This window comes from Carettochelys insculpta, chromosome 30 (genome assembly GCF_033958435.1).
Source record: "Carettochelys insculpta isolate YL-2023 chromosome 30, ASM3395843v1, whole genome shotgun sequence".
Lineage (NCBI taxonomy): Eukaryota > Metazoa > Chordata > Testudines > Carettochelyidae > Carettochelys > Carettochelys insculpta.
In genome coordinates, this window is record NC_134166.1 from 4,101,849 (window position 1) to 4,129,138 (window position 27,290).

At 50.3% G+C, this 27,290-nt stretch overlaps 2 protein-coding genes across 2 annotated transcripts in view; one reads left to right on the top strand and one right to left on the bottom strand.

Annotated features, from left to right (window-relative positions):
- The window catches only part of BCAN (brevican), a 46,437-nt gene extending 30,142 nt beyond the window's left edge, over window positions 1-16,295 (top strand). Inside the window, exons 9-14 of the mRNA XM_074981427.1 lie at window positions 8,018-8,125; window positions 9,670-9,828; window positions 11,406-11,488; window positions 13,547-13,691; window positions 13,832-14,014; window positions 16,196-16,295. Coding sequence (XP_074837528.1) covers window positions 8,018-8,125; window positions 9,670-9,828; window positions 11,406-11,488; window positions 13,547-13,691; window positions 13,832-14,014; window positions 16,196-16,221 — 704 coding nt within the window. The 3' untranslated portion in view covers window positions 16,222-16,295. The remainder of the gene's footprint in view (window positions 1-8,017; window positions 8,126-9,669; window positions 9,829-11,405; window positions 11,489-13,546; window positions 13,692-13,831; window positions 14,015-16,195) is intronic.
- Window positions 16,296-19,312: 3,017 nt separating this feature from the next.
- Window positions 19,313-26,624, bottom strand: HAPLN2 (hyaluronan and proteoglycan link protein 2). Its single transcript, XM_074981105.1, has 6 exons — window positions 26,495-26,624; window positions 24,970-25,083; window positions 23,533-23,886; window positions 22,138-22,254; window positions 20,572-20,757; window positions 19,313-19,596 (listed from the first exon to the last, which is right to left on the bottom strand). The coding sequence occupies exons 1-6, from the start codon at window positions 26,520-26,522 to the stop codon at window positions 19,313-19,315; spliced, it is 1,083 nt and encodes a 360-aa protein (XP_074837206.1). The 5' UTR covers window positions 26,523-26,624.
- Window positions 26,625-27,290: the final 666 nt, after the last annotated feature.

Consider the following 27,290-nt stretch of genomic DNA (forward strand, 5'->3'; position numbering starts at 1 on the left):
TTTCTAGAACAAAACCACCTTGGCTAGATCTGTGCTTCCCTTTGTCTTTATTGGTCTGTTGCCGTGTGTCTTATGGCAATTTTCCTCATATGTGTGCGTGTGTCTCCCATTGATGGACTAATTCTCTTTACACCTACCCTGAGAATTGTGGGCCAGATTATAACTCCCTTATATATAGTAGGTTTGATTCTGATTTGTCCTGAGGCCTCTTTGCACAGCACTCTGGGTGTAACCTAGTATTGTTTCCATTGTTCTAGTGTCATAGCTACCATCTTGGCAGATGTTCCTGATACTGAACTAGGAATCTCCAAAGTTAGAAGCATGAACTCCTAGTAGGGCTTATCCAGGAATCGTTTTTCCTGTTCTATAAGAACTTTTGGCATGATAGTGAAAAATTTTCCTCTCCTGTCCTGAATCAGGATGAAAAGTCAAAATCTTGAAAGTTTTTGCAAACTGAGAATCCCCCCAAAAATATCATCTTGGGTAATGGAAATGTTCTGATCATTTTGAAATGTTTCATTTGGATGTTGACTTCCTTCTTACAACCTTTTTTTAAGTACAGGTTGAACCTCTCTAACCTGGAACTCTCTCATCTGGCAACATCCATAATCCGGCATGATTTTAGTTTTCCAGATGGGTGCAGACAAGTTTCCCATGATCTCACAAAGTTTGTTGCCAGCCACCAGTCCTGGCTCTCAGCGTTCCGTGCTGTTATTTAACTGTAATTTACCCCAAATGTCTTTGAAGAGCCCAGTAAGCTGTGGGAGTGTTGGTAATGTGCTAGAAAAGATTGATCTCCCATGGTCTGTCAAATTCTCTCATCCGGCACCGGTCGGGTCGCAAGGTTGTTGGACAAGAAAGGTTCAACCTGTGTACCTTAATTTAAATTAAATTTTGAAACAAAAGATTGTTTGAACTGAAAAAAAAGAAACATTGAGAAAATGCCAAAATAGGATTTTTGTTTTCCCACTTTTATTTCAGCCAGGAAATTCCTTGAAATTGACCCTTTCCACATGAACACTTTCAGTTTTGACCAAATTGGCATGTTTAGGTGAAAAAAATATATATAGTCAAAAATTCTTGACTAATTCTAGCTGCTATCACTTGGGCTAAGGTTTTCTAGCAGGGACTGTAAGAGATTCATCTTGTCTTCAAATTGTCAAAGAGGACCACCTGAAACCTATCCTCACCGGTGAGTTACAGTTATGTCGAGAGTTCCCATCAGGGATCAAAACAAGAGTGGAGTGAAATTTTTCGTCCAAATGTATTTTTCACTGAACAGCATAGGTTCATCAATGCTAAAATATTGGTGAGTTCATGTCAAAAAGATAACCAAAACCAAAATCCCCCAAAACTCCAAGTATTCTGGTCTGACCATTTCAAAAAGAAACATTTTGATTTTTTGGTTTAAAGTAGCTTTTTGTTTAAAAATTTTTTGTAAAGCTACCTACATTTTTTAAAAATACTCATAACTCAAGCAAATAATTTTGCTTCAGGCCGGCCAATATATTTCATGTGACGCAAAACTGTGGGTGTCTTTTCCCCAACTTTTCAATTTGCCCAACAAATTCATTACCAGTTTAATTTCAACCGCTTTTTCTCAATTTTTCAGAACTGTCAGCGAACCAAAAAATCTGCCATTTTCCCGATTGCCTCTGGTGTACAACTCACAGAAAAGACACACTCCCTTCCCAGAGAGCTTACAATCAAATAAGAAGGGCCATTCTGACTTAAACCAACAAAAGTCTATTGTGGTGCAGTCATGGCCAAACCCAACATTCCCTCTAAGCTATTCCATCCATGTGCAGGTTTTTTATATCCATGTGCAGAATAATTTTTATGTGCACCAAGGCATGTGAAAATGTGCACCACCAGTAGAAACAAAACCTGTGTGTCGGTGATCTACTAATTAGCTGGGCAGCATTTGAATATCTCCTATGTAGTCACACACGTGCTTGGCTTACAGCGAACACTGGCCAAAACAACTGCGGTAGTGAATGAACCACCATAGGCTGTGTTTCCATGTCACATTTCATATGAAAGCGAATGCCTTTTGCAGTACAGCATGGTGAGGCCAGTGCTGAACTGAAGGGCAGAGCGCCCCCTGCTGTGACAGAACGATAACCTCCTGAGTAGGCATCTCCCATCAGTATACAGACTGGCTGGACCCAGCTGTTTACCAGCTGCTAACGGCACAGTTCATTCCGATTACAGGAGGGATGAGGTAAATAAGGGCCTATATTCACAGTGCTTTTTCAAAAAATCTACTCCCTCTGCTAGTCAGCGCCCACCGAGCTGGGCTTTTCCTCCTTTATCTCCTCCCTCCAGCCTTGACACCTGTCACAGGTATAACAAGTTGGGGCTTTCAGTTCTTGGTCTGCGTACTCTGTCACCGAAGTCTTTTCAGTCCAGCAGAGAAAGGTTGAACAAGATTCAGCGGCTGGAAGTAAAAGCTAGACAAATTCAGACTAGAAACAAGGATGCAGGTTTTAAAAAACCATGGGAGTACGTAACCACTGGAAAAAAGGAGTCTGGTGGACTTCCTGTTACTGGGACCTTTACCATCAAGAATGGATCCAAAAGATTGGATCTACCTCTAGCAGGAAGTAATTCAGGCCAGTGACATGCAGGTCTGATGAGCCAATCACAACAGTTGTCTCCTGCTTTACCATCTGTCAGTCTCTCTAAATGCATGAAATTATGTCCGTGCTAGTAATCTGAGTCACAGAGTTTGTCTACATGGAGTGTTACTCTCGAAGACCTCTTCTTGATTAACTGTTCCTGATGTCTATATGTTCTGGAATAAGAATGCCTTGCTCTGAATCAGTTTAATCTGCTTCCAAAAGCAGAGGTACCCTTATTCCAGAATAAAATGCTCTAACTGTGGAGTTAATTAGCAATAGATACTCTGCTTTAAAATCACACCCTACCTTATTCTAGAATCCTAGGTTAATGTTCATGTTAAGATGGACCTTCCCTTTGTGCCATGCTGTGTAAAGGGGCCATAGTGTTAATGAGAGTCAAGTCCTAGGGCCTCACACACCATTCTTGTTCCAGTTGAACTACTTCAGCAGTCTGATTTCTCCACTGAAATAGTTAAATCCATGCAACCCCTAATGTGAGTGACATTACATGGATATATAAGTGCCTTAGTGATTTTTGATTCACGGGTGCATCTGGCGAAGTGGGTCTTTGCCCACAAAAGCTTATCCAATAAATCTGTTAGCCTATAAGGTGCCACCGGCCTTGTTGCTGTTTTTGTGGATACAGAATAACACAGCTCCCCCTCTATGCTTTACACTGGCATAGTTTATTCCCCTTCTCGTGTGGGCTATCCTCGTTTAACTACCCCCAGAGAAGAATTGTACTTCTTTAACTGTACTGCTGTTGTTAAGATTGGACAGCTTGTGTGTGTGTGTGTACAGACAGTCATAGGAATTAGGGGGCTGGGTTATACAAGCCCATCCGGCTTCCGCATCCACACGCCGAGATGACTGCATTTTCCATCACTCCCCAGCCCCATCCTTGTCACAGGCCTGCATTCCTAAATTGTGCCAGGTCCCAGACTTCCCCGCCCCGCTTCCCCTGGGCATCAGCCAATGCTCTGCCTGCCCAGCATTCTCCTTATCTGATACGCAGGATAAAATCACCCGCAAACACCAAGGTCGTGTGAGCGCTAGAGACCTTGTGCTGGCTTAGGCCTCGGGTGCAGATACCGCGTACCTCGACAGAAGGCAATGTTCTGCTGACGTAGGAATGCCACCTCCCCAGACAGCATTAGCTCTGCTGACAGAAGCACCACTGAAGTTCTGCTGGCATGGCTGTGTCAGCTGGAGGTGGGTTGTTTTCCATCAGCATATAAAGTGTAGACCGAGACCAACTGTAGAGAGGGATTGTTTAGAGCAGTACTTCCCAACTTTTTCACTTGTGTGGACCCCCAACCACCCCCAACTATTCATGGACCCCCCCCCCATCACTCCCGCAAAATTGTTTGCAGACCCCCATCAAAGCCAATTCTAGCTGCTATGTACAAATCATTAAATGAAAAAGGAATGCACAGCATGGATTTTCAGACTGATTCATAACATGATTGGAAGATATTTAATTTAAAAATAATAGTAACTTTGCAATTCATTTAAAACTTATTTTTATGATCATTTTTATTTCTCTTTTATTTTTTCACGGAACTCCCTTGCAATACCCTTGTGGACCCCATATTGGGAACCTCTGATTTAGAGAGGATTCAAGGAAGCCTCACTGGGCACAAAATTGATATTTGGGTGGCCGATTGAAGTATATTTGCTGTTGCTGAGTGCAGAACTAGCTCCCCAAAGGAATCATCCATCACAGAGGACCAGATAAAGCACTCAGGATTAGAATGGGGAAATGATCCTCAGACGTGAGGTGTGTCAGGTTGGGACCGGAGGACCTCATGCGTCCTTTCCCTCTTTCAGAAGCTCACAGAGGCCCAGATGTCTCCCCTCAGTAACTCCCCCTGTTCCCCAAACTCACAATGTTCCTAGCACAAAACAGACTCTTTCCAACGTGAACCAATCTGATCTCCTGAAGCCCTGCGTGCATTATCGGTCAGATGAAAGGGTGAGCCCCTGTGGTTATAAATACTGTGTGTGCTGCCTGTTCACCTTTTAAACCTCCCACCCCAAACTCAAAGGCAGAGGCACTGGCTTTATGGACGAGCACACCGATTTGAGTGGGAGTTAAGCACAGAAAACTCTTGGAGGAGCTGGGCCTAAAAGCATCGTGTCTGCAACAGGGATGAAATTTGGGACTCCTGGGTCCCAGCCTAGCAGCCTCCAACCAAGGGCCATCCTACATTCCTTCATGAAGCTCCCAGTATTGGCCATGATTATTGCTTCAGAGGAAAGTAGAAGAACTCCAGCAGCAGCCGGATTTGGGATGGGCTGCCTGCATAAGCAGTTCCCAACCTCTGGGTTTGTTTGTTTTTTTAAAGTATTTGCTATCCTAAGTCTGGCTGTGCTTGTTATCTGCACAAACATCCAAACCGCCTTGATACCTGCTAAGTTCTTGCCCTCCAGGATGTCTCGTGACATGGAGCACACAAATCACATCAAGGACAGCCTTTGGTCTTGGACCAGGACTTTACTCAAGTTCCTGCCTCTCTCTGTGAGTCAGTTTCATCCTGTAGAAAAACAGGGATGTTGACAGATCTGCAAAGGAAGAGTGCAGTATTAGAACTCAGGAAGGGGATTGCAGGACAATGCCGTTCTTTACTGGTGAAATTTTCAAAGCCAAATGAAGGCTGTGGCCACCCTTTGGCCCCTCAAATTAAAATCTCAGCCTGTGTATTCAGAGCACTGCACACACTCCAGCTAACCCTCAAAAGGTAACCCCATGAGTAGCCTGGGCAGAATTCAGCTGTCATTTTTTTTTTACAGTATTGATGTTGATTTTAAGCGTTTTTTCAAATTCATAATCCATATAAATTTTGTGGTGACGTCAGCCCCATAATCTTGTGCATTTGCCAAAAAAAAAAAATCAACTCTTTCCCATTGTGCTTGTGACATCACTGTAATTCTACCCTGTTTTATAAATGGGGAAGCTTAAGACAGAATACAGGAAGTCCCCAACTTATGAACGGGTCATGTGCCAAAAGTTTATTTGCTAAGTCAGTTGTTTGTAACCCAGCACACACATTCCCATGGAAACACTGTTATTCATGGTAATTGGGATCCCAGGCTAGTCCACAAAAGCCTGTCTAACCCACTATCTAGCCAAAACACTGTATATTTGCAATGAAAAAGAGTATAAATAGTTTTTTAATTGAATCTTGAATGCTGCTGCTTGAGGAAAAGCAGGTTTAATTAGAGGAGGATGAGGAGACGGGTGGAGCTTCTGCAGGGGACTTTGAGCATCCCCCAGCTACCACCCCAACCCCTCCCATAGGCTCTGTGCCACCTCCTGCAGCCCAGCCCCATCCTCTACCTTCCCAACCCCCTGGGGCTGCACCTAGCCTCAGCTCACCAGGATGTGGTGAGCAGCGGGAGTGTGGGTCAGGGAATCTGGAGGAGCGGGTTGTGTGTGTGTGTAGCAGGTGGCTGGAGAGAGGTGGTAGATTAGTGCTGCTTCTCTCCACCCCCTGCTCCTCCAGAGCCTCCCTGCCAGCACTTATCCTCCTGGCCAGCACCTGTGCCTCTTGCCTGGTCCCCTGAGGCTGCTGGGAGCTTGTGTTTGTATGTGTAGATGTTCGCAAGTCAGATGTTTGTAACTCGGAGAGTCCCTGTACTTTGATGTATGCACAACTACAGAGCCCGGCAATGGCAAAGCTGGAAAGGGGACTCAGATTTCCTGGGTTAGTGCTGGGATTGTTGACCTAAGCTGCCATCACCCATGGCTGTTTCACAGCCAACATGATTCTCTACCCCGCACGAGTCTGACTCTGAGATCTGATTTAGCAGGAGGCGACCCACAACCAGAACACATCTGTTCCTCGGGACACAGCAATCCAACCCTGAGACACGTGTTCCCACCGCCATGGGTTTTCAGACCATCCTGCTGCGTGAACAAAACGTACGCTAGATGCTCTTGCACAGAAAGAGCCCTTCCTCTAGATCCCACCGAATGGGTCCACACACTGAGTATGAGTCAACAGTGTGACATAGATACAAAAAAAGCGAACCTGATTCTGAGCTGCATTACCAGGAGTGTTGTGAGCCTGACATGAGAAATCATTCGTCTGCTCTACTCTGAGCTGATCAGGCCTGGTTGGAGTCTGGTGTCCAATTCTGGGTTCCACGTTTTAGGAAAGACGTGGAGAAATTGGGAAGTGTTCAGAGAAGAGCAACTAAAATCCTTGAAGGTCTAGAAAATATGACCTATGTGGGAAGATTAAAAGAACTGGGTTTGTTTAGTCTGGAAAAGACAAGGCTGGGAGGGAACATGGGGGCAGCTTTCAAGTACCTAAATGGGTGTTACAAGGAGGTGGGAGAAAAATTATCTTCCTCGGCCTCTGAAAATAGGACAAGGAACAATGGCTTTAAATTGCAGCAAGGAAGGTTTAGATCGGACACTAGGAAAAATTTCCTGTCAGGATGGTTAATTAAGGGAATAAATGGCCCAGGGTAGTTGCAGAATCTCCATCACTGGAGATATTTAAGAACAGGTTAGATAAATATCTACCAGGGAGGATCTAGACGGTGCTGGGTCCTGCTGGGAGGGCAGGGGACTGGACTCGATGACCTCTCGAGGTCCCTTCCAGTTCTAGTGTTCTAGGGTTCTACTGCGCTATCCAGGGACCCACAAATCTAAGGGCCAGCACTGAGCTCACACAAAGTGTTCTGTTTGCTTATTTGACACTAACCGTCTATAGGGGTCAAAACTCCAGCAACCATCACCACTCAGGTCTGTCCCATGGATGCTCAGGAACCACACACGTATCAGTGTCCAGGATGCTCGCTGCACCCTGGGGGGCCATGGTACACGCATCTCCCAACGTGACTGCGGCTCTGGTGTGAATGGCACCTGTGCTGCCCTCCTTCCCCTCCGCAGAGCCTGCGACACAGGGGAGAGGAGGGGGTCTGGTCGCACTCAGTGCTCCGAGAGGACTGGAACACGTCACCCTGAGTCGTCCCCCGTGGGTGGCTTGTTGTTCTGCGTCTCTTGCAGGCCTCAGGCCTCAACAAAATAAACCTCGTTCTGGTTTAAGAGCTGACACAGAGCCAGATCTTTAGAGGTGTGTTAGGACCTTGGGGGCCGGGGCGGCTTCTGCCTGACACTTGAGAGGAAAGGGAGGTGGCAGATCTAAGGGTTGGAACTGACCTCGATTTACTCCATTCTGGGCACTCCACCTCCTGAGCAACAGACGGAGGGAGGCCTGTCTGTGGTCTCCATGCCACTGGCTCTGAGTCCCCATCGCTGGCTGCTGGAGAAGTCTGGAATGGTGACAGCCAAGCCTGACCCCTCTGCTCAGCTCAGATTCGCTCCCCGTCTGGGATCCCAGGGCTCAGCCGCCTGCTTTACTCTTTGCATGTGCTTTCAGGTGACTGCATCCCAAACCCTTGTAGGAACGGAGGGACCTGCAGTGAGGAGAGAGACGGCATCAGCTGCGTATGTCTGCCAGGCTACGGAGGAGCCACCTGTGAGACAGGCGAGTCCAGGCGGGCCCCACAAACACAGCCAGAAAGGCTGTTGTATGCTGAGGAAGCCATATCACAGGACTGCTGATGGGGCACAACTGGGGTAGTTGCCCCAGGAGCCGGTGATTTAAAAGGGCTCGGGGCTCCAGGCAGTGTTCCCTGCAAGCTGAGTGCTTGAGCGTCTGCCCAGGCGAGATCCAGGCACAGCCCAGCTGATAGTGCCTCCTGCCATCCACAGCTGGAAGTGTGTGTTTCTATGGGCGGTGCACATCTGCCCAGGTATTGGTGCACACAACAAAATTTATTCCACCCACAAATGGAAAGAAAAAAAAACGTTGAGGGAACCCTGTCTCCAGGCCTTTTATTTCACTATCAGTTTCCTGGTGCAGGTGGCACTGAGGACTGACTGCTTCTAACCCAGCCTTTAAAGGCAAGGCTCCCCTACCCCATTTCCCAAGGCCCAGCAAAGTCCGTCACCAGCCCTGTCATAACCCGCAGCTTCATGAGGGTGTGAAATGTGGAGCATGCCACAGCCGTGGGCAATTTCAGGGCAGTAGCCAGGACAGGAGCCAGATCCTCCAGCTGTAACAGCCACCTGTGCTCAAGTGGAGGTGGGGTCTATGACACACAGTTCAGCAGCTCTCATTATATCCTGGAGAGGGCAGTGGGTCGCACACATCAGATTAATATTAATCAATATAATAAAATATAGGGCCAGATCCTCATCCGGTATGAACTGGCCCCACTGACTTTGTCTGTTTGACACCAGCTGAGCTTCTGACCTAGGGTTCTTAATAATTGCTGCAGAGCATAGGGGGTCACTGAACCCTGCACCCCCATCCACACCCAGTTGTGACTTTCGTTCACCAGGTGGAACAGAAGGTGTATTAGTCAATGGGGATACGCCATAAAACAGGATTGTCAGCACAGAAACCAGAAACAGACAGTACGATCCATCTTGTGGGGAGGGGGCCCAGAGAGAGGCCAGAGCCTCCCCCCCTGCTTTTCCAGACCACCAACACTGCCTCCCTCCCAGCTACCTCGTTCAAATTCAAACAGCCAGGCCCCTCACCCACCTTTGTTTTACTTCCCAGGCGGAGGTGTCACCTGGCTGAACTCCAATCCCCCAGCCCCCAAGGATCAGGTTATGAAGGCCACCAGCCATTGTATACCTGCTGAAGCTATTACACCCAGAACTCCCATCACCAACTGGGTATTGATGCAGTGCCGAGAGAAACTGAGGCACACCCCTGGGGTCACTGCAGGCCAGTGGAAACATGTGCAACCTAACAAGGGAAATAAAATCTCCGTAATCCCCACTTTGTTACAGTAGTGTCCTGATAGTGCGTGTTGACCAAAGGATGTTACAGGACAAGGATTCTAAGGGAACAAGTTTCTCTCTTGATCAAGTTTCTGTTAAAATGAGCTTCTGCCAGTGGCTGAGCATAGCTGACCTGTCTCCGCACCAACATGCTTGTTTCTCGCGCTTCTCCGGTCATCTCATTAATTTCTCCTCTCCTTGTCTCTCTGGTGTTTCCTCCTTCCTTCCCTCCAGATCTGGAGAAGTGCAGTCCAGGCTGGGACAGCTTCCAAGGGTCCTGCTATAAACACTTCACCACCCGAAGGAGCTGGGAGGATGCAGAAAATCAGTGCCGGCGCTACGGTGGCCACCTGGCCAACATCATGACTCCTGAAGAGCAGAACTACATCAACAGTAAGCAGAATTGCCTTCAAAGATGGGGAGCGAGGTCTCCCTAGAACCCTGAGATGGGAGCTTCAAAACCAGGAAAGGATAAAAAATATTTCACTTGAGCTATTTTTTATTTGCCTTTGGGGCCCAGAGGCTAAGTGGCCTGTACATGGGGTGGGGTCCAAAGTGTGCAAACACCCACCCCTCATTTCCAGTTTCTCTTCCTTCCTCCTTGCTGCACTGTGCACGGGAGAGCCTGCAGGCCATGATGAGGGAACCCAAGGCACCCTGGGAGCTATAGTTCCTTAGCCAGCTCCCTGCTCAGAGAACTGGCCCTGGAGCAGAGAAGGGACTACATTTCCCATCATGCCATTGGCTGCCAGAAACAAGAAAGTGATGGGGCAAAGAAATATTGTTTTTCACTTAGGCTATGTCTACACAATAGCGATCTTTTGGCAGAAGTTACTGTCAGAAGAGGTCGTCTGGTAAAACTTCTGTCAACTGATCACATCCATACACACAAGCGGACTGAAAGAGCAATATGCTCTGTTGACAGGCCCTCTGGCCGCTCTCTCGCCAGAGCAGACAACCGGAAGCTCAGCCAACAGTGAACCGGAGTGTCTACAGACACTGCCAACAAAGGCATTATTCCTCATCACGGAGAGGCAGAATGCTGTCGGTAGAAGTGCTGAGTTTTGTCAACTAGTGATCAGCCTTAAAGAACCCCAGTAAAACAGTAATAGAACTGTGTCGGGGTTACCCAAGTGCCTCATAACCCCTTTGCTGTGACCTTCTGTTGCTGCACGCAGGGAAGCGCCGTACTGGCCTAAAAGCCTGCTGCTGCCAGCAGCTGCAGCTTGCTGCAAAGAGAAATCTGAAGGAGCACGACCTATTTTTCAAAGTGCTCCTTTTCCCCTGCTGGCACGTTCCACTGCAGTTCCGAGGACCCAGCTGTGCTGGGAACACAAGTTTGCAAGGCCAGTCAGCAATTCTGGGACCAGAACAACCCCCCCAAGCTGATTGTTCTCCAGCTTTCTTGCTGACGCCTCCAACTTGCACCCACACTTATTACCATGATGCATGTGCTTCTTCCACTGTTCTTCATGCTGCCCCCAGGAACTGCATCCCTCCCATGGGCCTGAATTCAGTAACCTTTGGCTTGTCAGAGAAACGTCTCAATACTCTCCCAGAAATCAGACTCGCTGCTTTATGGCCTTGGTCCTTAACAGCACCAAACCTTCAGACATCCTCCTCCTTTTCCTGACACACTGCAAAATAACAAGCAGTCCTGCAGCACCTTAGAGACTAGTAGTAGTAGTAGTAGGACCATAGTGCTGATCAGTGTTCCCTCTAAGCTAAGCACTTGGGTGGCTAGCCAAGAGAGATTCAGGGACCACCCAGCTGATTAGTAGAGTGGCCAGCATGCCAGTAGCATGTGTTTCTATTGGTGGTGCACATCCGCACATGCTTCGGTGCATGTAACACAATTTATTCCACCCATAGATGGAAAAAATTAAAGGGAACACAGGTGCTGGTGCAGTCTGGCCGTTCCTGTTGGTGTAACTCTCCCTGCCCTAACCATAAACCCCTTTGCATTCCAGATCAGTATAAGGAATATCAGTGGATTGGCCTGAACGACCGAACTATTGAAGGAGATTTTCAGTGGTCCGATGGGAGTCCAGTGGTAAGTCGCAGACGATCCGTGCTCTACCCTTCAGTGCATAGGCCCCGTTCAGTCAGTGGGGCAACGCAAGTGAGTTGACACAGACTTGGACAAACAGACAGTGGCTTCGGGTGGTCATTTAGTATCAGTCCCAGCAAAGAGGAAATCACCTCTCCACCCTGTCAACAGCCTTTTTGTTCTTCACAATCTCTTGGAAAATATTCAGCAGCTGTGGGTATGAATCAGACCCTGATTACCATAGTTTGTTTGGATCAGCCGCTGGTTCTATTGTGTCACTGGGCTGTGAATGAGTGCCATCTGCCTTGAGCATGGACAAGCATGATTTGGCGGGGAGACTTCTGGTGAATTGCAGTGAGCCACTCGCTGGCATTTTTCTCCCCTGAGTCTGTGCTGGCTGACTGTGTAGGGCCCAGGACTACTTTGGCAACCAGTGCACAAGCAGCTCCTTGCCGTTAAAGGGCTGGATTTTTAAAAGGTGCTTCGGCAAGTGCAGCGCTTCACTGATTTAGGACTCAACCGCTGATCTTCAAAAGTGATTTAGCCACATATGAGCCTTCATCCCCTTATCTGTCAAAAATCCAGGCTTGACTCTTCATGTGCTCAGCGCCCACAATTGGGTCAGATTCAAACTACAGCTCCCGTTTCTCTCTCTTGCTGTCACTCTCTCTGTGTAAGAGATTATTCCTTGCTCTCAATGGCTACGTCTACACGTGAAGCCAACATCGAAATAGCTTATTTCGATGAATAACGTCTACACGTCCTCCAGGGCTGGCAACGTCGATGTTCAACTTCGACGTTGCGCGGCACCACATCGACATAGGCGCTGCGAGGGTACGTCTACACGCCAAAGTAGCACACATCGAAATAAGGGTGCCACGCACAGCTGCAGACAGGGTCACAGGGCGGACTCAACAGCAAGCCGCTCCCTTAAAGGGCCCCTCCCAGACACAGTTGCACTAAACAACACAAGATGCACAGAGCCGACAACTGGTTGCAGACCCTGTGCCTGCAGCATGGATCCCCAGCTGCCGCAGCAGCAGCCAGAAGCCCTGGGCTAAGGGCTGCTGCCCACGGTGACCATAGAGCCCCGCAGGGGCTGGAGAGAGAGCATCTCTCAACCCCACAGCTGATGGCCGCCATGGAGGACCCGGCAATTTCGACGTTGCGGGATGCGGATCGTCTACACGGTCCCTACTTCGACGTTGAACGTCGAAGTAGGGCGCTATTCCGATCCCCTCATGAGGTTAGCAACTTCGACATCTCGCCGCCTAACATCGAAGTTAACTTCGAAATAGCGCCCGACGCGTGTAGCCGCGACGGGCGCTATTTCGAAGTTAGTGCCACTACTTCGAAGTAGCGTGCACGTGTAGACACAGCTCATGGGAGCTAAGCCCACTGAAAACCTGACTCCAATGGTGGGGGCTGAAACCTTGCAAGAATTCTTGGCCTTAAATCCGGGGACAGGTAATTCATGTTAAACTCCCTTTTGCTGCACCTCCTTTCATTTTGTGTGCAGCTTTGGTGTGTGTGTGTAATATTCGTTCCTTTTTGTTGTTGTGTGCTGTTAAACCTTCTACCCCAGAGGTGGCTGCACCTAAAGAGAGGCTGTAAGGAGTTTCCAGGTCACTGCTGGATTGCCCAAAGCTTAGTTCAGCCTTATTGTCATGTCCAGAGTAGGCCTGCAGGGGGTTCACTGTTAGAGTAGCTACTGAAGCTACAACCCAGCCCAGGGTGAGTGATGGTGGACTTCGGTACAGTGGATTTTCCATCTCTTGGGGTCTTGAGTTCAAGACGGTATGCCTCTTGCTCAGGACACCATCCAGCTCAGGCAGATGTTATGGGTCCCACGCAGGGTGAAATACTCTGATTTGTACAACACAGGAGATCTGACTTGATGATCACAACAGATACTTCTGGCCTTAAAAAACACACAAAATCTATTGATTTCCCCTCACCTGAGCCCATCTACTGGCACCGGGGTGACTTTTGTATGCCGAAGTCTGGGTTTTTAGGCAGGGGATTCACTGCAGAGTTCACTCACTGTCCTTTTCTTGGCAGCTCTATGAGAACTGGCACCAAGGGCAGCCTGACAGCTACTTCCTTTCAGGGGAGAACTGTGTGGTCATAGTGTGGCATGATGGGGGACAGTGGAGTGACGTGCCTTGCAACTACCACCTGTCCTACACCTGTAAAATGGGGCTAGGTAAGCATCAGGTGTACCCCTTCCTCCTCCAGAGCCGGCTTCTGCTCTGAGACCTGGACAGTTTGCTGGGAAAAGGCGTTTTCAATGGAAAATGGGCACGATCTTAACCCTTTCTCTCCCTTTCCCTCCTCCTCTGCCAGTGTCCTGCCCCTCCCCGCCCGAGATAACCAACGCTCACCGGTTTGGCAAAGCAAAGCAGCGCTATGAGGTCCACTCCATCGTACGGTACCGGTGTCTGGACGGCTTCACCCAGCGCCACTCACCCGTGGTTCAGTGTCAGGAGAACGGGCAGTGGGAGCAGCCGCAGTTCAGATGTGTTCCGCGTGAGTGGTGGCCAAGGCAGGGCTGAGTCCCTGCCTGGGTCGTGCCCTTGATAGGAACGAAAAGATGCTGAGGCTCCCCAGCGGGGATCCGGCTCATTGGCACAGATCCAGAGGAGTCAGTGGACACGAGCTGAGTCCCTAGTATTTCAGCCGGCTACCGACTAGAACATGGGCTCCTTTTGCCAATGCTGGCGGAGAGCATTGCTTGTCCCCCAAAGGCCAGGTGATCTCAATGGGTGCACAAGCCAGCCAGGGACAGGCCAGCTGTTTCTATGCTGAGATTCTAAGAAGGGCTGTGAGCAGTATTCCCGCTAAGTTTTTTTTCATCCGTGGGTAGAATAAATTTTATGTGCACCTAGGCATATACGGATGTGCACCACCAGTAGAAACACAGGCTGCGGAGTCGGGGCACTCTGCTAATCAGCTGAGCAGCACCAGAATCTGTTCTGGGTGGCTGCCCAAGAGCTCAGCTTCCAGCGATTGGTGGCTGTGATGGACAGCTCAAAGAAACGCCCACTGTAGCTTAATGTGGGGTAACTCTGAGTCTTACCGAGCTGCTTGTGAACTCCCAGCACAATGGGTTGGCAAGAAAAGGCTCAGACACAGCCCTGGGATGAGTAAAGGGGATGAGCGAGTAGGCATGGGGATGAGAGGGGATTGAGTTTACCTCTGTATGCAGCTTGGGGAGACCAGCTCAGGGCTGCGTGTACACTACAGCAATCTGTCGACAGAAGTTACTGTCAGAATAGATCTTCCAATAAAACCTCTGTAGACAGATTGCATCTACACATACAAGCAACTCGAAAGACAGCCCAGCCCTCTCTCAACAGAGCAGCGGACTGGAAGTTCTGCGAACGGGGCTGCCCCATGAACGGAAGCTCTGTCTGTCAACAGAGGGTTACCTGGAGCATCCACGCTATTGTTTATCAACAGATTCCATTGACGAGGCATTATGCTTCATACAGGAGCGACGGAGCTCTTCCGAGAAAACTGGGGCATTCTGTTGACAGATTGTTGACAGAACGCATTTTAGGTGTGACCACTCCACGAGTTTTGTCGACAAAACCCCAGCTTTGGTGATAAAAGTCTACAGTGTAGATGCAGCCTGGGAATAATGAGCTCAGATCTGTATCCACAATTTAAACAAAAACGTTGAGAAATCAGTAAGGAAGAAGAGACGCTCCACAAAAATAATTTGAGGGCTGAAATAAAAACATCTGGTGAGAGACTTAACGTGCTCATTCTGATTAGCTGGCCAAAATGAAGACCAAGAGCTGACTTCACTACAGGGTCCAAGTGCCTTAGTGGGTCCCAACTTGGGGTCCACAGACCCCCGGGGATCCATGAGCGTATTGCAGTGGATCCGTGAAAAAGTAAAAGATAAATAAAAAGGATCATAGAAAATAAGTTCTAAATAAATTGCAAAATTACAAACTATTATTTTTAAATTAAATATCTTCCTATAATGTTTTTAATTGTTGTCCAGAAATCTAAGCTGGGGTTTCCTTTTTCCTTTAATGAAGCATACGTAGCAGCAGGAATTGGCTTTAATGGGGGTCCACAAACAGTATAGGGAGACTGAGGGTCTGCACTAGTGAAAAGGTTGGGAACCACCGCCTTACACCACGTAAAAACACCACGTGCTGAAGGGTTTTTAGCCTTAGTACCTTATACCAGATCAAAAATACTACGAAGGGATCTTTCATCTGATGGGGAAAGGCAGAATGAGCATCAGTGGCTGGAAGTTAAAACCAGTAAAACCCCCAAATTGGAAATAAACTCCACCTTTTCGACAGCAAGGGAGGCTAACCACTGGATTAAACTACCAAGGGAAGTGGCGGGCTCTTTAGCTCAAAAGTGATCATAGAAAATAAGTTTTAAATAAATGGCAAAGTTACAATCTAATATTATTTTTAAATTAATGATCTTCCAATAGTGTTATTAATTGCTGTCCAAAAATCTGTGCTGCGATTTCCTTCCTTCTGTGGTGTCTGGAAGAGGCTTGAGTCAAACTCAGGTTACTAGGCTCCATATGGCGGTACCTGGGTGAAACGCTCTGGCTTGTGTTATAGAGCAGGGTGGACTACCTGATCTAGTGGTTCCTTCTGGCTGTATAATCTGTGAAACCAAGTGTGCTGGCACTTGACTGACATTTTCACTCCTGTCTGGTTCTCTGTGAAGGGTTGGACCAAGCCGTTGATAACTAAGGAGGGACCCAAGATGGAAGACATCCCACCCCAAGCCATTGGCACCAGTTTGCAATGGAAATGGAACTGGAAATGTGTTTTGTAAAGCAGTCTGGAAACCAGCAGGGAAAGCACGGAAGCCTTCCTCCCCTTCGCGGTTTTTTATGTGTGTATAAAGAAATTCTAATGACTAAAGATTCACTTTTTAAAAAGTCAACAGCAACATCACATGTGCATTTTCTCCTTATGCATGGAGCTTTGTTTTTCCTGATGCCACCTCCTCTTGCGGCTGTTGATATTAAACCCAATAACCCAATGGAGGAGACTGCTGCATTTTCCATTGCAGGCCCAATGCAGAACCGCTGCATTAGCACAATGCCCCTTTCCCTTGTTGCACGGCGGTAGGGGCTAATACAGGCATTAAGTTCGGTTTTGCTGGTGGGTGCTACACTCTGTCCTCTCCCACTCATGGAAGCAGTCGGTGGGGGCATGCAGGGATGGGGCACTGGGACACAGGAGTGGGCAGAACCTTGTGAGAAGAGGCTGAGTGGGTGGCGGGGGAGTTTGGGGTGAAGCCTCAAGGCAGGAAATGGACAGAACAGGGGTCACTGCCCCGTTGCTGGGACCCACAAAAGCATCCTGTTTTTCCCAGAGGGTGTTTGAGCCCCAGAGTATCCATATTGGGTATTCATGTGGCTAAGGCCCCCAGTCACACAGCAGAGTGCCCCTGGGGGTAGGTCAGGTGCAAACAGACAGCAAAGCTCTGGTCTCGATACCACATTGCCTGGTGTGACCTTGGGCAAATCACAACTGCTCTGGGCCTCAGTTCCCTCGCCTGCCAAATGGGGATAACAGCCCATCCTCTGCAAAGCTGTCTATTGACACAAAATGGCTTAAAGTTTGGGCAGGCCAGTGCCTAGCACCATGGGGCCACTGCCAATAGGCACCACCTGCCACTACCTTATGGCCACATAAAAGAGTCTTAGGCCAGATCTGCAAAACAAATTTATGTCAGTATAACTGTGTCACTCAGAGGTGTGAAAAATGCACACCCCAAGTGGCATAGTTAAAGTGAACTAACCCCTACTGTACACAGCGCTCCATCATCGAGGCAGCGTCTCCCACCAACAGAACTCCCGCCTCTCGGGAGCTGGATTAACAATGCTAATAGGAGCAGCGCTCCTGTCGGCGTAATATCTTTGCCACAGTGCTAGAGTGGCGCAGCTGCCCCCAGGTGGTGGCTGTACAGGAAGACAAGTCCTGGGAGGAATTGGTAGCTGGAACCAGCTGGCTAATGGGCCTGGACAGGGCTATTCTGGAATTCTTCAGCTGTAGGCAGCCAAACAAAGGATCAAACCACCCTGTGCAAATTCTTGGAAAGTTTCTCTGGGCACACTCTTTCACTGGAGGTTAATTTCTCCTAAAAACGTAACGCAGCCTCAGGTTAAGCACAGAAGCTGGATGTCACAAGCAGTGTTCCCTCTAATACTTTCCATCCATGGGCGGAATAATTTGTAGGTGCACCAAAACATGCAGATGTGCACCACCCGTAGAAATGCATGCTGCTTACTGTGGGTGCTACACTAATCAGCTGAGCAGCAGCTGATTCTCTACTGGGGGGCCGCCCAAGTGCTCATCTTACAGGGAACACTGGTTACAAGATATCTGCAACCCACAGCAGAGCATGTCTGTCCCATGGTAGCAGCTCGTCCATGTACAAAGAAAGTGAGTCTGCTATTGTTAAAGGATATTGTATTTTGGTTGACTCATTAGCAGCTTATGTCTTCTAGCTCTAGAAGCCCTTGGGACAAGGGTAGGATTGCATCACCCTATGGCTAATATATGTCCAAAAAACAAAAAAACAAAAATGCTGCTTTTGGGATGGTTTTACCATGATTTTATTAATTTAAATGGATAAAATTAGTTAAACTCGTTGCTTTCCAGCCTTTAGTTTAGCCTGAATGGCTTCTTCATGGGAAACCTGGGCTGGCACTGGAGGTTAAAAAACAGACCTTCATGAGCACAGTGTAGCAGGCAGGCTGGGGGCTTGTGTGCACAGTTGCCCTTTGTTGGAATGCAATTGGAATGGCTCAACTGTGTGTCAGAGCCCCTATACTGCTGCTCATTAAGGAGATGCTCCTTGAGCTCAAGCGAAAGGGACCTGTGCCTTACAGAGCTGAGGGATCAGAGTTGTGGCCCTGCTGTTCCTTGAATTTTCACAAGGATGAGTACATGGAGAGTCAGGAAATTCCTTATCTCCACGGGTACCAATCCTTGACTGGAAACAGGTGAGTAATGGGTACAAAATGCCATTTCATTAGCCATAAACTAACCCAAAATCTCTACACCTACTGGTTATTCCTCTGAGGGGTTCAGTCACCTCACCAGAACAGGACCCGGGATTTTTACTGAGTCCCATGAATTCTGTCTTCTCCAAACAACTTGCTGCTCCAGATAGCAGCTAGCAAACAGCAGCAGCCAAAACCTTGGAGAACAAAAGCCCCAAGGTTGGGAGCTTTGCTGGTCCCACTGTTGCTGGCTCTCTATGCTGAATTCAACCCTGGGCAGAATCGCTGTTCCCACTAATCTTTTCCATCCATGTGCAGAATAAATTTTTGATGTGCACCGAGGCAGGTGCCAATGTGCGCCACGAGCAGAAACAAAGAGCTGGCTGTGAACGCTGTGCTAATCAGCTGGGCAGCATTGGAATCTCTCCTAAGCGGCTGCCCAAGTGCTGAGCTCACAGGGAACACAGGTCAGAATCCAGCCTGGAAACGACTTAAGCCCTGAAAGGTCAGTGCCTAAGTGGCCTGCAGGCCTCAGTACAGGGGCTCCATTTTGTGCCCCCCCACCCAGCAGATCTCTCTGCAGAACAGAGCAAGTGGTCAATGGCCTCTCCTTGCAGGAGGGGGTGGGACTCTGGTCTTCATGGCCTGGCCAATTAGTCTTTGTGCTGAAGACAAAGGATGCACCCATGTTACGTGCAGCCGCAAACCTGTCCTGAGACCCGCAGAGAAGGAGAAATGCACGCAGGAGCTGGATCTCACAACTCTGGCAAGCTGCAGACAAGCACTGCCGGCTCCCACCCGCCATCCCCACCCCACCCCCATCCCTATTTCGCTGAGAAGCAGTAGGTCCCATATGTCCTCTGCTCCTTGTTGGGGAAACCGAAGCTCCGGACACCAGGGTCCGGGAGGCCCCCGCAGTGGGTTCGAGGGGAAGTGATGGGGTAACGCACGCTGCCGTCCGCCAGCCAGCCCCCGTCGCACTGGTCCAACTGGGCGAACTTCCAGGCGGAGTAGAGCTGCCCGACCTTGGCGATGGTGGCCCCTTGGTTGCGGCACTTAAGCCCCGCTTCTTGGAAGTTCAGGTGGCCGTGGATGAAATAAACCTGGCCTGGGGAGAGAGCGGAGGAGCAGGATGGGTGTCAGGGTACAACCCACACAGCCCCTAGGGGTGATGTAAACCACTTACAGGGTGACTAATGCATCTGGTCTACAGCCTGTTGGCCTTTAACTTGGGCAATAGAGCCTCATACCCTGCGCTCCAGATGTACCAGGTCCAAAGCCCCTTGAAAGCAGTGATCTGTCCTATGTTCATGTCATTTAACAAACTATTTTTAAAGTGTATTTACTTCATTCTTGTTCATTCAGGGAGGAGGTAACGTTAGTCCCATTTGCTTGATTTCTTTTGTAATAAATATTTCATGGAGACCCCGAAAAAAATGGGGTCTGCTGGAGTTACAAGCGGTGACTTGGCTGGGATTGGAACCCACAAGGCCCCTGGAACCTAGGTGGGGGTTAAGAGGGGGTGGTGATGGAAAGAGGTAGGGTACCGGAGCTGGTAACAGACAAGCTGCCTCCCACTGAGAGCCCTGAGGTGGTTGGATTGTGCAATTGCCTCAGCAGGGGCTGTCCTGTGGGCTGGGAGTTTGAGACCCCCAGCTCTGCTGCATGAGCTCAAAGCGAAGTGGCTCTTAGCCAAGGCTGAGCAGACTTTGTTCGCCTGGCTCAGTGCCTCTGGGTTGCATATGGCCCTCAGCTGAGGCACCAAGTCCCAAGCTACAGAGAACACGGTAGAGCCTCCTACATTAAACTCCACAGGTTCCTAGTTTGATTCCACATGCAGACAACCTGGGTCCATTGGTGTTACAAGGTGACAGGTCATGTGGGATGCTGGGTGGTGTGTGGAGATGCCAGGGTTCACTAGCCAGGCTTGAAAACAGGGGGACCCACCTAGCCTATGGGTTCTGCTGCTTCACTAGGGTGGTGTGGATGCAGACAGGCTGCCCTGGAAAGCCGGGACAGGATCCCAGAGCAGGGACCAGTCCAGCTGAGCCTTTTATCCCAGCCAAGGTCCCTCCTCACGTACCCGTGCCAGCCGAGGTGAAGCAGAATGCATCGAACCGGTCCTTCTGCTTGTCCTTGGCTCCGTAGCTCCGCACTCCCGGGAGGAGCAGCTGCCCACCGCAGGGCTCTCGGGGGTTAATAATGGGGTAGTGGACAGTCCCGTCAAGGAGCCAGCCGGCGTTGCACCAGTCCAGCCCTTCGGTCCATGCTGAGGGGTTGTGAGAGACAAAGGAAGGGGCAAGCTCAGTATGTAGTGGGCAGCAGGACGCAGGGTGCTGATGAAGCTCAGAACTGGGCTATGGGTTGCTTTAGGAGGTCTGATGCCTTAGTCATGGGCCTGATTCTCCATTGCCCAGCATCTTGTGTGGAGCAAAGGGGTTTTTGTTCCACTCCAGGCGCGAGCGTGGTCTGTGATTAGAGGAATGGATGAGGTTCTAATCCCGGCTCTAGGATGGGCAGGTGTGGCACAGTAGTTTGAAGGGACGGAGTTTGGGGAGCAGGATGCCTGCGTCCTATTCTCAGATCTGTCCACCCTGCTCTGTAATGCTTCTCTAGACAAAAGCCAGTGCTTGTAACGATTACCATATTAACCACAAGAAGTCCTAACAGATTCTTTTGGAGCACAAGCTCTGATGAAGCGGGTCTTTGCCCACGAAAGCTTATGCTGCAAAAAAATCTGTTAGTCTCTAAAGCGCCACAGGACTTCTCGTTTTTGCAGATACCGACGAACATGGCTATCCCTCTGATACTGGTTACCATATTGTCTCTGATTTGTCCACGGCAACGATTTGTAAACCAGTTAAACCAGCTACTGTCTATTTTAGAAATGTGTGTCTATCTCTCCATCTATCTGCGAGTCTGTTTGTCCAAGAACTTCTCCTAAATGGTATGAACCAGGATCACCATATTCTGCGTCATAACTTACAGCAGGGTCGGGACTGGTTGTGCCAGGACAATGGGATGTGCCTGGAATCTGATTGTTTTTAGTTTAAGGGAAAAGAAGGGCGTCTTATAGCAGTGGCAGTTATGCTCCACAATGACCACGGGGGGGGCAGCAAGCATGGGAGACCGGTGTACTGCAGAATGACCACAGGGGAGCAGGCATGCCAGTAAGAAAGTGGCCAGCTGAGATCAGGACTCTGCATGTTGTAAGCCACTGGCCAAAGGTAAGTGGCTCCCTGCCCCAAAGATACTACCCAAACCACTCCCTCATTCCTGGCCTGGGCTCAGACTGGGCGGGGTGGGGCGGGAGAGTGCCACTCGTTGGTGGTCCCTACCACCTGTACTGAGGTCACAAGGACTCAAGCAACACCAGCAGCATTCCCTCTACTTTTTCCCATCCATATGTGGAATATATTTTGTTCTGTGCACCAAGGCATGTGCACCACCAGTAGAAACATACACTGCTGGCGGTGGGTCTGTTCTCAGCCCCCAAGAGAGAGGCAGCTTACAGGGAACACTGAAAGCCAGGTATATTTTCTAACCCTAAATAAATAAAGATTAAGAATTTTTTTTTTAAACTTATTTAGAGCAAAGTCTGTGACTTGGCCACTAGAGGAGGCCAGTGAAACGGGAAGAGGCTGTTTACCTTTGTAAAGCTGCTGGTAAGTAGCCAGCTTGGAGTCCTGCTCCTCACATGCCTGCTTGGCCTCAAAGTAGTTGAACTTGTAGCGCCCCTGGCTGGTCTGGTAGGGGAAGACGACACCTGGGTGGTTGCGATAGATAGGGTATGAGTGATCCTGGGATCAGAGAGTCGAGTGGGAATCTCAGTGCCGACCTCTGCACCTGCTTAACAAGCTCTTCAGCCACAATATGCAGTTTTGTCGACATCAAAACGATTGCCGGAAATTTCTAACTAGCAGGAGATTTTCCGCAGGGAAACGTTGAAACGATTTGTGTCATCTTTCTTGTTTCAACTCAATGGGAGCAGGGATGTGGCAGCTATGGTGGGCCCCTGGGCAAGGTGGGGGGTAGATCCACACTCCCTGAAGGGGCGTGGCCCAGGGCAGAAAGGGTGGGACTGAAGCCAGAAGGGGCGGAGTCAAGGGCAGAAGGGGCAGGCTGAGGACAGCTTGGTTCTCAGCACCTTCTGGACAGCCTTGCCCCTCCTCAGCCTGTCAGAGGCATGTGGAGCGGCGCCCCACCTCCTCAGGCAGCTCTAAGCACCAAGCAGCGCAGTGCCAGGGCTCGGGGTGCCACTGCTGCAGGATCTGCCAAAGCCCGACACTCCTTTAATTCACCAGGCCCCAGGGCAATCCCCCGGCTGGCAGGCTTGGCAGGAAGTATTTCCCTGCACTGTTTTCATTTCGCTGGGAAACACCCACGTTTCCTACGTTATGTTGCAATAATATAAAATTCCCCATTACTGCTACAGCCGATTGGCTGGTTTGGGTTCTACGGGGGCCTGGGGACCTTCGCGAACTGTCCTGAAGTTGCTGAATGGAAATCTTTCAGCGTTTCTCAACCATGGTCAGTTTCAAAACTTGGGCGCCTCGCTTGGAGCCGGAAGAGTAACAAAGTTTGCAAGGTCGGAGTTGGCTGTGGGACGGCAACTCCGTTTCCCAACCAGAGCTGTGAAATCCTGCGGACCCCTGGGAAGTGGTGTGAAAAGCCCCAGCTCTCTCCCTCTCTCCCCTCAGCCTCTTCTGATAGCCACTCGCCATGCTTTGGGGGTGGGCAGGTCCCTGCGGCTGTTTCACGGGATTTCACAGGTCTGGTCAGGAAACAGAACTGCCCTCCCCCTGCCTCTTCCCAGGGCCTCCCAGGAGATGCAGCTCCCCCACCTTTCGCCAGGGCCCTCCCAACAGGAGAAGCAGCTTCCCCATCTCTCCCCAGTGACGCCCCTCGGGGCAGCAGCTCCCCTATATCTTCCCAGGGCCCCCCACCAGCAGGGGACACAGCTTGTCTTGCCCCCTGGGTTCCCCTCAGAAGAGGGCCAGGTGGAGGGGGTTGGCCACCCGCCCGCCGAGGGGGTGGGACTCACCATCCAGCTGCAGCGTCAGCGCCAGGCTCTCGTCCTCCAGCCCGTTGACCAGCTGGCAGCGGTAGCGCCCCTCGTCCTCCAGCGCCACGCCGGCGATGGTGAGGGAGGCGTCGTTGCGGTGGCCCCGCCTCAGCCGGGCCCGGCCCCCCAGCGGCCCGTAGGCCTTGTGCTGGGCCCCGTTGGTGATGAGGATGACGTTCTCCTGCAGCTCGGCTGGCTCCACCTTGCTCCATCGCACCTTGTAGTGGGGGGGCCGCGCCCGCAGCACGCAGGGCAGGGTGACCGTGGCCCCACGCTGGGCGTGCACCACCTCGTGGAGGGGCTCCAGCAGGTATTGCAGGCGTGGGGTGGGGGCTGGGAGGAGACACCGACGGGAGGAGGCTCACGCTACTGCCGGGGATTGTGGCTCTGCAGCTCTCAGCCGGGGCCTGGTCCTTCCCCTGCAACCCTGAACCACAGCCCCACCTGCGGTTCCAGCCCTGAGCTGCCCACGGGCCAGGCCCCTCCGGTGGGGCTGTGAGGAGGGAGTGAGGGGCATGGAGGGGGCAGAGGTCAGGGCATTCCTCTCACTCCCAGCTTTCAGGGCCACGGGCTAGTCCAGCCATGAGCTCCCCTGGCTCATGCCCCTCACTCCGAGCTTGCACCCCACCCCCCACTCTCCCAGTCTGTGGCTGCTCTTCCACAGGCATTGCTGCGGTGCTGCAGTCCTGACTGGCCTCATGCAGTCCAGGTTCCCTCCCCTGCACCTCTGGGCTGTGTCTACATTTGCATTCCTCTTTCGAAAGAGGTATGCAAATGAGGGAAATTGAAAATGCAAACGAGGTGCAGATTTGCATATCAGGCACCTCATTTGCATATTCTTGTTTCAAAATAGCTTCTTTTGAAAGAAGAAAACCAGTGTAGAGGCGGTTCTTTTGAAAGTAAACCCCATCTTCGAAAGAATCCTTCTTCCCTTTTTTTATGGGAAGAAGGATTCTTTTGAAGATGGGGTTTACTTTCGAAAGAGCAGCGTCTGCTTTGGTTTTTGTCGTTCGAAAGAAGCTATTTTGAAATAAGAGATGCAAATGAGGTGCCAGATATGCAAATCCATGCCTCATTTGCATTTTTGATTCCCCTCATTTGCATACCTCTTTTGAAAGAGGAATGTAAGTGTAGACACAGCCCTTCTGAGGCTTCTGCGCCCCAGCCTGCAACCTCCCTCCCTCTCCCAGTTGCAGGCCCCCAATGTACAACTGTGCAGTGCACCTCAAACTGGCCTCCTGCTATTCCAGTCCCCCCGCCTGCAAACCTGCACCTCAATTTTAAACTGCCACATGTCCTGGCTCTGTGGCAAGGCTGACAACAGAGAACTAGTAAGAGCCCAAGTGCCCCATACTGGAAAGGGGAAGGCAAAGCAACTTGCAGGTTCATTGGGAGGACGCAAACATGGTTACCCACCTGGACCTTTCCTTATCTTCTGGTAAATAGCTAAGGCAGCAGGCAGAGCAGAGAGGCAGACCGCAGCCAGCAGCAGCAGCCGGTGCATGCTTTGACTGGAGGCCAGGACTGGGCCTGAGGAAGGAAGGGTATTTGGTTGTAGGTGGGCTCACTGGGGTGCTGCTCGGCAGAGCCATCCAGTTCTTTGGCACCTGTTGCGCTTTTGAAGAACTTCGGCCTGGTTAGAGTTTTGTGATGGGGCAGATAACAAGGAGCGATGGTCTCAGGTTGCAGTGGTGAAGGTGTAGGTTGGGTATTAGGAAAAACTTTCACTAGGAGGGTGGTGAAGCACTGGAGTGGGTTCCCTAGGGAGGTGGTGGGATCTCCAGTCCTAGAGGTTTTCGAGGTCAGGGTTGGTAAAGCCCCGGCTGGGATGATTTAGTTGGGGTTGGTCCTGGTTAGAGCAGAGGTTGAACTAGATGCGTCCTGAGGTCTTTAAATCTTCTATATAACAGACTTTAAATATCTGAAGACGTATCAGGTTCTGCCTCTGTCTTTTCACAGGATTCAACATGCCCAGTTTGTGTCGATTTCCTGAGAGGCGAGGTTGGTTTTTTTCTAAACTTTCTACAGTATTATTTTTGTCTCTCTCCTCTGGCCTTCCTCTAACTGAGCTACATCTCTCCTAAATTATGGGGCCCACAACTGGACACAGTACTTCAGCCATGGGCTCACCAGTGCCACAGTCGGACAATTATCTCTTGGTGTCTGACCGGCAATGCGCCTGTTCATACACCCCAGGCTGCTATCAGCTTTTCCTGCAACTGGGTCACCTGGTGGATGCACATTCCATTTGGGATCCACCCTAACCCTCCAATGTCTTTTTCAGAGCTATGGCTGTGCTCACCAGTTATTCCCCCTGGTGAAGTCAGCCCTCCACAGCAAACCAGAAGGGCGACTGGCCAACTTCCCGCTAGCCCACAATAATGGGCATTGTGAGGTTGAAGGTCTGGGTCTGGCTGTTTTGACTCAGCTGCCTGTGACTCATTACTGCAGCAACCAGAGGCTTGAAGTAAAACCAGGGACCCAGGGAACTAGGTGCTATACAGACACAATCCCTTACAAGCCAAACAGATGGGAGGTGGGAGAGGAAACCAAGGCACCAAGCTTTGCCCGAAGGCACACAGGGGGTTGGCATCAGAGACTACATACACCTGTCTACTTCCAAGCCAGAGCCATAACAGTGACCACGCTGCCTGGTATTCAACCCCCCTAAGAGCCAGACAATGGACCTGGTGCACAAGCAGAATCCAGGCAGTACAGCCCTGCGTAGATCCAATGTTTGGAGCTGCCCCTGAGCCGCAGCAGCGGCAGTAAACTTGGAGCTAAGGCCTGAGCCAAACTCCACATTTTAGATGCGTACACCATAGGCCGTTCCGCCCTGAGCGGAAGCAAACATTTGGATCCGCAAAGATGGCAAACAATGCAACCGCATCTGCTCATGAATATAAAGCAGACATCCAGGCATTTGGAGAGCTCTACCTACCAGCTCCGGATCTGGTCCTGCACCACATGTGATCACAAGGAAATCATCTGCAAGCCTCCAGTGCCCTTCCAAACAAGTTCAGGAAAAACAAGGCAACACTTTGAGAGCGCTCCTCCGCCACCAGCTGCTGCACACCCGCACGGGCCAGATTGCTGGCACGTGGGTTACTCAGCACCCCGCTACGCCTCTGGCATGACGCACGTTGCAAAGCCCCGGCCCTGTCACAAACGTCCCCTTGTTGGACAGGAGCAGGATGGAAGGCTGAACTTGCTGTTGCAGTGCTGTGGGGTTCATCGGAAGAGGTGGTTCCTGGCTCCTTCCATGGCTAGTGGGCACATCCGCTGGCATCAGGCATTGTGGGCTGCAAGAGGCCTGTCTGTTCTGGGAGAGGAAAGAGGCAAACCGGAGGAGGAGGTTTGCTTGGGGAGGCACAGCTGTTGGGCTCTCCAGCCAGAATCAGAACTCTCCCAGTCCCAAATGCGTGGCGGCTGTATCTTCCTTTCCCCATCTCGCTGGATCCCCCCCTCTGGCACAGGACCCGTCAACAGTCGGCATGTCTGTCTTTTCTCCTTCCCCGAGAAAGGAGGAAGCACAATTTCCCATTGTGAGCATCTGTCCCTTTATTGTTCTGCTCAGCAGAATAGCGTGGCCCCAGCGAACAAACCCGTCTTTATTTACCGCCACAGTGTTGGGGGAATTCAGAGTAGCTGTCAACACCCCATCTTCTGCGAACCAGATCCAGAGCCCACTGGAGTCCGTGGAAAGACTCCTATTTGCTTTGGAGCTGGTGCAGTGA